Consider the following 10,135-nt stretch of genomic DNA (forward strand, 5'->3'; position numbering starts at 1 on the left):
GCCCCGCCGCACCCCAGACCCCACTCGGGGTCCCGACTGCGGAAGCCCTCAGCGAAGCTCGCCGGAGGCCGGGATCTCCCTGCAGCTCCGCGCACTCGCTGAGCCCGCCTCACCCAGCACCCCCTGGGCGCGCTCCGCTCTCTGCGACCCGGACGCGGGTTTGCGGGGGCCGATCCGCCGCCAACCCCGGGAAGGAGCCCCCACGCGACCGCTGCGACCTCCCCGCCCAGCGGCCGGGGGCGACGGGGAGCCGCCGTTACTAGGCGGGGTGCGGTCTCCCAGCAACGCGCAGGCGGGGACTTGGCCAACAAGGGCGGGGGCGGGGGGCCGCAGGGAAACATACGCCCCGGGCTGTTACCGAGCAAACTCCGGTGTCTAAGTGACCGACCAGCTCGGGATGGGTCCCAGGAGGCGCTAGCTGAGCGGTTATGAGGGGTAAAAAGCGTTTTCCATAAACCAGATTTAAAATTTGTTTTGCTGGTGCGCCTGGGTGGCTCAGTCGGTTAAGCGCCAACCTTCGGCTCGGGCACGGTCCTGGGGTCCTGGGATCCAGCAGGGTCCCTGATCAGCCCATCTGCTGGAATGACTGTGGTGTCTGTCTTTAAGCCTGGAGCTAGAAGCCTCGGAGAGGAGGAAAGGCTTGTCTGAAAACCACAGAGCCACAGGGAGCCTACCTAGGGGAAGGTGGGGCGGCCTGGGCTGGTGGCCTGAGGGACCTAACACAGAGGGAGGGCCGGTGTGCAGGCGACCAGGGAGCCCCAGCCATTCCCTGAAGGACCCCCCTGATTGCCTCCTGATTTCTGGCCCCAACCCTCCCCTCCAGGAAAAACAACTGTCCTACTTACATGCTGGCCCTGAGGGGCTCAGGGCTGGGACAGGCCAAGACTCTCTCTCAGCCAGATGCCAAGTGGGAGAGGCCACCGGCAGGCAAGGCTGGTCAGGCTGCCACTCACACACTGTAGGGCTCCACTATGGCGCATCTGAGAACACCCAACAGGGCGGGAAACATGAGAAATAGAAGATTCTAACACAAACAGCATTTTGTACAACATGTCCACGGCAGAGAGAAAGCAATTTAATTAGGAACAAAGTGACTTTGGCTCTTACTCTGGAAGTAAGTGCAAAGCATGTCTGATACAGCAGTAACCTGCCACCGTGCACACTGTATCAGCAGGACAGGGTGTGTGTGCCTGTCTGCCCACGTGCACACACACCTGCATCCCAGGCTGACCAGGGAGTCATGCTCACTCGAGCACCCTGGGATGGTGCTCCCCTCATGGGCGGATAGTGTGTCTCCGGAAAGCCACTCTGCTTCTCTGGAACGTTTGGATCGGAGGGCATTTTTCTCCCTCAGGAGGTCATAGCCTTCTACTTCACAGATGTTCCCATCTACCTCTGTAACTTGACCTAAGATGAAGAAGAACAAGGAGAAGGCATCAGTGATGATTAAATCCCCGTGGACAATCCCTCTGGAACAAAACTGGTAAAATCAGCTTGGATATAATAATATTACCTTCAATTTTAATAATCACATTTAATAGCACCAGTTAATACAATTGTTAAGTTTTAAATTTTAGTGTCTATTTTAATATATAACTTATCATATATAAAATATATAAAATCTATTATAAATATAAATTTTTAAAAATATTTTCTTTATTTGACAGACAGAGAGAGAGAGAGAGAGTACAAGCAGGCAGAGTGGCAGGCAGAGGGAGAGAGAGAGAAGCAGGCTTCCCGGAGAGCAAGGAGCCCGATGCTGGACTTGATCCCAGGACCCTGGGATCATGACCCAAGCAGAAGGTTGCCGCTTAACCAACTGAACCACCCAGGCGTCCCTATTATAAATATAAACTTTAAGGTGATTTTAATATAAATATGATTACATCCCAAGCCGATTTTAGAATAATCCTGCTATAGCTCAAATTGCAGAACTGGGAAAATGGAATAAAAACATGAATGTAAATCATACACTTAGGGTGTGATGCAAACCTCTGAATTTCATCAACATTCAAGAAAGGCTTTTGGCATTTTCAAGATACATTATTTACAAATTAAACTTAAGGTTGGCCTATTTAAAAGCAAGATAATACCTTGTGCACTGCAAGATTTCTTGTACATTAAATAGAGATTTCTTTTACAAACAATAAGGTACCTCGACTTCTTTTTTATTTTTATTTTTTATTTTTTATTTTTTTTTAAGATTTTATTTATTTATTTGACAGAGAGAGATCACAAGCAGGCAGAGAGAGAGGAGGAAGCAGGTTCCCTGCTGAGCAGAGAGCCCGATGCGGGGCTCGATCCCAGGACTCTGAGATCATGACCTGAGCCGAAGGCAGCGGCTTAACCCACTGAGCCACCCAGGCGCCCCGACTTCTTTTTTATTTTAAGAATTGTTTTTAAGGTTTTATTTATTCATTTAACAGAGAGGGAGAGTACAAGCAGGGAGAGCAGCAGGCAGAGTGGGAGGGAGAAGCGGGCTCTCTGCTGAGTCAGGAGCCAGATGTGGGACTCGATCCCAGGACCCTGGGATCACCACCTGAGCCGAAAACAGCTGCTTAACAAACTGAGCCACCCAGGCGTCCCAGGTACCTTGACTTCTAAAGTCTCATCTGTATAAAATGTCTGAATCAAATTATCAAAAATCCTAATTCCCCTAGCAAAAGTCTCTGCATGTAACCCTATAGAACTACACGGTTGTTGTTTATTTTTTTTTAATAGAGTTTCTTCTAATTATTTGCAAGTTACTCTAGGAAAACATTAAAAGACTGACAAAGAGAACAGTATTACATGATGTCTTTGCATATTAACCTAAAATACAGGTTCTTAGCTCTATTACATTTGACCTATCTACAACTAATCTGTATAGAAATCCCACTGAAAAATAACAGGAGGAGATGCTCTGTGGGTCTTTTCTTTTTTACGAACCTTATTTCCCACACATTCAGATGAAGAGCAGTGCTGTTCAGAGCTTCTCTGTTGCTCACTCTGTCGCACGCTCATGTGTCTTCTTGCCTTCGCGCGTCTAACATGAACAGCAGTTCTGTGTATAAACTGGGCACTCAGAGGAGGCAGGAGATTTTACTGAAAAATTCCAGCTTCTATTATTGAAGAGAGAGCACGGTTAAGAGTTCTCAAACTCATTTACATGTGCCTAAAAGTATCTGGCAATATAACTTATACTACTTGTTAAATAAGAAATACATCATTTGGCCCAGAGTATCTTCTACGGTCATGGTACAAACGATACCCAATGTGCAGCACTGTTCACAGACGCCGTGGCATAAACATGACATACACCATGCTCACAGATTATTTTTACACGTGCTATGAGAATATATAAATGTATAACATGTAGCCATACTCAGGAACGTAAGTTCTATATCCCTCTGAAGCAACAGGCTTTTTACTTGACTGTCATCATTGCCAACATACATATACACACAGATACATATCTTTAAAGTTTCATATGCTTATTATTTAAAATTGAATAATCTTTTCCTTAAGAGATCCAATATCAGAGTTGGAAATTGATTATTTTAAACGTTTCTATGGACAAATTTTTCTATCTTCTTTTAAATCATTTTTTGTCCTCAATATGAGTAACTTGATTTACAATGAGACTAGACTATTTGCTGAGCACTTTTCTTACCAGTCTTTGCTGCGTTCACTGCACACACAGGTTCAATCTCCTGTTTGGGCTTTGTGATGTTTAAGGAAGTAGAACTTTGGGCGCCTGGGCGGGGGGGGTTCAGTCAGTGAAGCGTCTGACTTTGGCTCAGGTCATGATCCCAGAGTCCTGGGATCCAGTCCTGCATTGGGCTCCCTGCTCCACGTGGAGCCTGCTTCTCCCTCTGCCCCTCCCCGCTGCTTGTGCTCTCTCTCATGCCAGGAAATGGATAAAATCTTAAAAAAGGGGGGGGGGAGTAGAATTTCCTGCCAATAATTTTCCTATACTCACAGCCTTCAGAGAATTTCTATAATTGCATTCTAGGATATAGAGAGGAGTACGATTATTTCCTTAAAAGTTTCTCATGGCCACTCTCTTTCTTTCTTTTTTTTTTTTTTTTTTTAAAGATTTTTATTTGTTAGATTGAGAGAGACAGAGAGAGAGAGCGAGCGTGCAAGCAAGCACGAGCAGGGGGAGCAGCAGGCAGAGGGAGAAGCAGGCTCCCCACTGGGCAAGGAGCCCAATGCAGGACTCCCTCTCAGGGCTCCGGGATCATGACCCGAGCCCAAGGCAGACGCTTAACCGAATGAGCCCCCCCAGGCGCCCCACGTCCACTGTTCCTAGGGTTTCTGTCCTGTGTGAGTTCTCTGATGTATGAGGAGGTGTGACTTCTGGGAGAAGGCTTTCCCACAATCGTCGCATCCATAGGGCTTCCCTCCTGTGTGAGTTCGCTGATGTATGAGGAGCTGTGACTTCCAAATAAATGCTTTCCCGCACTCGCTGCATCCGTAGGGCTTTTCTCCTGAATGAGTCTTCTGATGTCGAAGCAGCAGTGACTTCCCACTGAAGGCTCTCCCGCACTCACTGCACCCGTAGGGCTTCTCTCCTGAATGGATTCTCTGATGCTTACTGAGACCTGACTTCTCTCTGAAGGCTTTCCCACACTCACTGCATTTGTTGGGCTTTTCGTCTATATGGGTTCTCTTGTGAGTGATAAGTTGTGATTTCCCACTAAAGGCTTTCCCACATTCACTACAGGCATAGGGTTTCTCTCCCGTGTGACTTCGCTGATGAATGATGAGCTGTGAGGTCTGAGAGAACACTTTGCTACACTCGCTGCATCCATACGGTTTCTCTCCCGTGTGAGTTCTCTGGTGTGTGATGAGGTGTGACTTTCTAGCGAAGGCCTTCCCACACTCACATCCATAACGTTTTTCTCCTGTGTGAACTGTCTGGTGTGTAACGAGGTGTGACTTCTGGGAAAAGGCTTTGCCACAGTCACAGCATTTGAATGGTTTCTCTCCTGTGTGTGTTCTCTGATGGACGATGAGCCGTGACTTCTTGCTGATGACTTTTCCACATTCCTTACATTCATAGTGTTTTACTCCACAGGAGTTTTTTCATGTGCAGTATAGAGAAAGGATTTCTTATATCCACTGACCTTACCAGCTTTCTTTCTTCCACTGTTTCCAGTCTGAGTAAATAAATCTAGTGAATATTTCAAATGTTTTCCAGCTGAGACACGCTTATTGGATTTTTGCTTTAAACAGGCAAGGTTCATGCCAGACTGAAATATTTTTCCACCTGGATTCATTTCACGAACTTGTTCCAATTTTTTAATCCTGTCTTGAATTTCTTGGTGCCATGCTTTGTAATCATCAACTTTCCAGTATTCTAGAAAAGAGAACAATTAAACACATTTAGTGAATTCTTTAATAACTGTGAACCAGATGAACCAGAACCACAGAAATAATCATGCACACCGGTACATGTTTGGGAATTAAAATTAAATAAAGTGCTTTCATGGAAACTGAGGTAGAAAACCGACAATAGACAAGGAGAAGGAAAAAAATGGACTAAACAGGTTGTTAGGAGCCATGATAGAATAATCTGTTCCAGGCGAAGGGTTTCATCTGCACACACACTCAACCCTAAGACAAGGCAATAAAAAGTTGCACTAGAAGGAAGGGAATGAGGACACTGAAGTTATTTCTTTGGTTACAGGCCTAGAAGAAATGAAGGAGAGACTAGAGGAAATGACTGTGGGAGTACAACAGTAATCTGAGGCATTTACAAGGAAAGGGGAAAGAAAATATGTGGGAATTAGAACAGTGAGGGGAAAAAATCACAATGAATCCTGTGTCCAAGAGAAAAGAAAAGGGATCTATCAGCAGGATAAGGTCTCTGGTGTGGAGAGGAAAATGAATGAACAAAGTCCAACATGAGAAAGAGGGATTGAGCTCCTTAGGACAGACCAGAGAGGCATAGCTCACTCTAAAATCAGAGCCAAGGAGGACAGATGACCTCTCCTCACATGATAAGCGATAGAAACGATATCTGCGTATCTGAGAAGCTCATCTCAATGGCTCTGGGTCACTTCCAAAGGGTTGGTGATCTCGAGAACTCTCTAAACAATATTGCACAGGTGCCCACCCCTCACCGTCTTCACTGTTCACTTCCAGCTGGAATTTAACTCCACCACCTCCCAGGGGCCTTGCCTGCAAAGCTCGGACTCGGGATGTACCCGTGGCTGCTCCTGCTCCGGCCTGAAGGTCACATCTGGTCTGATGAGCTGAAACCCTGTGTATGAAAAAATCACACAGGACTTGGGCCCAATTTCCTGGGCTCCGGCTTCTGAAGTATAAGTAAATGCTTAGCTCCAGAGGCTGTGAGAGATGTTCACTTGGGATGTGCGTGGACAGACACTCTGGAGACTAAAAAGGGCTAAGAATTTTTGAATTCTTAGACTAAAGCCCTATGTCATGACATACTTCAAAGGTCCCATTTTTCAGTCAACAAACAGGGAAAGCCAGCTGACGGGGCCGAGTCCACACCGGATGTGTCCTTACCTAGGGACACAAGGCTGCTCCAGTTCTCCAGCATCACACTTCGGTACAGAGCCTTCTGCGTGGAGTCCAGCAGCCGCCACTCCTCCCACGTGAAGTCCATAGCCACGTCCTCGAACGACGGCGGGCCCTGGAAGAGCACGCTCCTAGTAAAGCTTAACCAGTGGGTTTCCGACGGTGAAACCATGATGCAAAGACCCCGGGGCAGGAGCCATTAGCAGCCTTCAGGATAGCTGCTCTCCTTCTGTCTGCGAACCTCAGCTGTACGAGGGGTGCAGACGCGCCCGCTCCCAGTCACAAATCGTAACCGTTCCCTTTGCCCTTCCACCTCTCTTACATCTCGAGTCAGTCCCGTGATAAGTGCTGGCAACGGCTTCAGGAAGTGTGCGAGGCCACCTGGGGGAAGCTGCTGCTTTTCTGGTAAGAGAGAGACACACTGATAATACCCTCTGCTCTCTACTATTCTTCCTGCTTTTATTTTTTACGATTTTTAAAAAAGAATTATTTATTTATTTTAGGGCAAGAGGGAGGAGGAGGAGGGGTGGGGGGAGAGGGAGGGAGTCTTAAGCAGATTCTGCGCTGAGCACGAATCCTGATGTGGGACCTGATCTGTGATGCTGAGATCATGACCTGAGTGGAAACTAAGAGCTGGCCACTTAACCAACTGCGCCACCCAGGCGTCCCTCTCCCTGCTCTTAAAGTAGACGTTGTACTTGGAGCTGCAGTAGCCACCTTGAGCTGTGAGGCAACATGTGTGACACAGAAAGCCAACTGGCAAAGTATGGCAGAGCAGAAGCCCAGAAAGACCCTGTAGTCTTTCATGGCACCCCTCAAGTGCCATGCCAGCCCAGGGCGGTCTGCTTCTATGTGTCCTAGCAGGAGAAACTTCAGAGGCCTTATTTTTTCTTTTTTTTTTTTTAAAGATTTTTATTTATTTATTTGACAGAGACAGAGACACAGTGAGAGAGGGAACACAAGCAGTGGGAGGCTTCCAGCTGAGCAGGGAGCCCGACCCGGGAGTCGATCTCAGGACCCTCGGATCATGACCCAAGCCGAAGGCCGACGCTTAACCGACAGCCACACAGGTGCCCCTTCAGTGGCCTTATTATTGGAGCTACTATTTATAAATGAAGTCATCCCCAAGTGATACATTTATTTGATCATTTTTTAAAAAGATTTTTATTTACTTGACAGACAGATCACAAGTAGGCAGAGAGGCAGGCAGAGAGAGAGGGGAAGCAGGCCCCCCACTGAGCAGGGAGCCCGATGCGGGGCTCAGTCCTGGCACCCTGAGATCATGACCTGAGCCGAAGGCAGAGGCTTAACCCACTGAGCAACCCAGGCGCCCCTAAACAAATCTTAAAAAAAAACCCAGTACTTAGAAAAAAGTCTATCAGTTCTTTAAAATGTTAAATATAGTTACCACTGGAACTAGCAGTTCGATTCCTAGGTATGTACCTAAGAATAGAGAACATACACACCAATGTTGGCAGTAGTAGTATCAATAGCAGCCAAAATAGCAAACAGCCATTTGGTCTAGCAAATGAGGAACTGATAAACAAAACGTGCTACAGTCACACAACAGAATATTATTCCACAACAAAAGACAATAAAGTATTAATTCATGGCCCATCTTAAAAGCAGGCTACATGAAAGAAGCCAGTCACAAAAGACCCCATAGCATGTGATCCTGTGGATATGAGATGGGCAGAATGGGCAAACCCAGGAGCTGGGGCCTGGAGCTGGGGCGGGGGCCCTGGGGATTACCTGCTACGGAGATGGGGTTTCCTTTTAGGAGGATGAAAATGTCCTTTTCATATTTTTTTGAGATTTTATTTAGTTATTTCACAGAAAGAGAGAGAGAGAGAGAAAGAGAGAGAGAAGGCACAAGCAGGGCTAACAGCAGGCAGAGGGGGAGGGAGAAGCAGACGCCCTGCTGAGCAGGGAGCCGGAAGTGGGACTAGATCCCAGGGCCCTAGATCGTGACCTGAGTTGAAGGCGGAGCCACTAGGCGCCCCTGGAGGATGAAAATATGCTAAATTTAGATTGTGGCTGAACAATTAGATGGTTGCAGAAGTCTCTAAACTTACTGAAAAACAACCACCATCAACAGTCAATTGTTCACTTAAAATGGGCGAATTGTATGGAACCACAATCGAGGAAATAAATGAATTACTCACCTGGGACTTGGTCATTTTCTGCTGCTCTCGGGAGAACTGTAGGCTCTGCGTATCTTCTGGATTCTTATCTTGATGCTCAAATTAAAGGTCTCGGATCAGGATTCTCTTCACCCAGAACCCTTGCTCCAGAGATTTCTTTATCTCAGACAAGCCAATTAGTCCACGGAAACCAGAATCTGTAGAGTCGGGTAACAAACTCTCTTTAGTTGACGCAAATACCCCTCTCTTGTTGGAAACTCACCTGCATTTAAAGCTCAGAGTGGGTTTTCTATAGGCTCTACACAGACCTCACAAGGACTCAATAGGGGGTATGCAGAAGGAACCCCACCCCCTTGTAGCAGCATTCCACCAAGCACTCGTTCTCTCTCGAAATGGGGAAGGGAAAGCGAGACCGCGCGTGTGTGTAATATAGAGCCCACAGAAAATAAGAACATCACGTTCACTTTTAAGTAAAGGCATAAAGAAAAGAGGAAACTGAATTCAGCAGCTGATGAAACGAGTAATTCAGCAGAGCTTCTCCTCAAAATACAAGTTGTTCGTTTGAAGCTCATGATGTTCTTGAGAATTCTACAGGAGTTAACACACGTAAATACCTCAGAACTATGACTGGCACATAAATATTGAGTAAATGTTCGTTTAGTTAGTTAGTTAGTGCTCTTATTATCACGTGACGTGATTACAGAGAAATCAGAAAATTCTTATCGATAACAATTATCAATAATGCCACTCCTTCAAAGGTACGTCTCTCATAGGTGGTGGAAACCATGCTGATATTACAAAGATGGGATCTGAAGTCTTACATTTTTAAACCCGCTTTCAGACCCACAATCCTAAGCACTGACCTGGTTATACCCTACAGGTTGTCCAGTCAGCTCTCAACCAATATCCGATATGCCGGCATCCCCAGTCTTCAATCACTGGCCCCCAGGGCCACGAAGTCATGAGCCTCGAAGACCTCCCAGCCAGCCCCGCAGCCCTTCATCACCTACACCACCAGTCACGCTCCCGCGAGCTCTGCAAGTGCCGGTGGCTCAGACACAGCTGGGCCATCACTAACTCCCACAACCGGGTCACTTACACCGTCAATTCCCTCGCTCACCCTCACACTGACTAACCCCCACAGGCTTCCTGATGACCAGTCGGAGTCTCCCCACAAAATGTCTCCCCAGTCGCCCAAAACTCCTCTGTCCCCAGTCAACCCCAGGGCCCCCCAGTTACAGCCAAATGTCAACCAATGTCTGACTTCCACCCCCAAGCTACCAAATCATTCGCCCCACAGTTCCACAGTCACTATTCTCTTTGGTTTCTAAGGCAAGCGCTACGCGACCCAGGACTGGAACTCAGTACCCTAAGATGGAGTCCCGGCTCTACCCACTGAGCCAGCCAGGCACCCAAGGACTCTTGTCATGATGGACACCCGGGCCTCCCCAACCACTCAA

General features: G+C 47.2%; 2 protein-coding genes and 1 long non-coding RNA gene across 3 annotated transcripts; all 3 read right to left on the reverse strand.

The window, feature by feature from the left end:
* Window positions 1–1,055: 1,055 nt before the first annotated feature.
* On the reverse strand, window positions 1,056–3,245 carry LOC116862106. The gene is made up of 2 exons (XR_004381591.1): window positions 2,929–3,245; window positions 1,056–1,407 (listed from the first exon to the last, which is right to left on the reverse strand). It is a non-coding gene; the product is annotated as an uncharacterized LOC116862106 (long non-coding RNA).
* A 1,001-nt stretch (window positions 3,246–4,246) lies between these two features.
* LOC116862098 (zinc finger protein 300-like) lies at window positions 4,247–5,067 on the reverse strand (the record flags this gene model as incomplete). The annotated part of the gene is made up of 1 exon (XM_032849225.1): window positions 4,247–5,067. A coding segment is annotated over one exon (777 nt), but the record flags the coding sequence as incomplete, so codon positions are not given.
* LOC116862105 (KRAB domain-containing protein 4-like) lies at window positions 5,066–8,738 on the reverse strand. Its single transcript, XM_032849243.1, has 4 exons — window positions 8,697–8,738; window positions 6,520–6,646; window positions 6,111–6,250; window positions 5,066–5,344 (listed from the first exon to the last, which is right to left on the reverse strand). The coding sequence occupies exons 1-3, from the start codon at window positions 8,709–8,711 to the stop codon at window positions 6,123–6,125; spliced, it is 270 nt and encodes an 89-aa protein (XP_032705134.1). The 5' UTR covers window positions 8,712–8,738; the 3' UTR covers window positions 5,066–5,344; window positions 6,111–6,122.
* Window positions 8,739–10,135: the final 1,397 nt, after the last annotated feature.

The sequence above is a fragment of the Lontra canadensis genome, unplaced genomic scaffold, assembly GCF_010015895.1.
Source record: "Lontra canadensis isolate GAN:19392208 unplaced genomic scaffold, GSC_riverotter_1.0 scaffold220, whole genome shotgun sequence".
In the NCBI taxonomy this organism is placed as follows: domain Eukaryota; kingdom Metazoa; phylum Chordata; class Mammalia; order Carnivora; family Mustelidae; genus Lontra; species Lontra canadensis.

What these genes read in the sequence shown, in the direction of transcription:
- LOC116862105 (XM_032849243.1), bottom strand. An exon ending in GAGCAGCCTTGTGTCCCTAG is followed by an intron (nt 6,251 to 6,519) that starts GTAAGGACACAT and finishes TTTCATACACAG; the next exon opens with GGTTTCAGCTCATCAGACCA.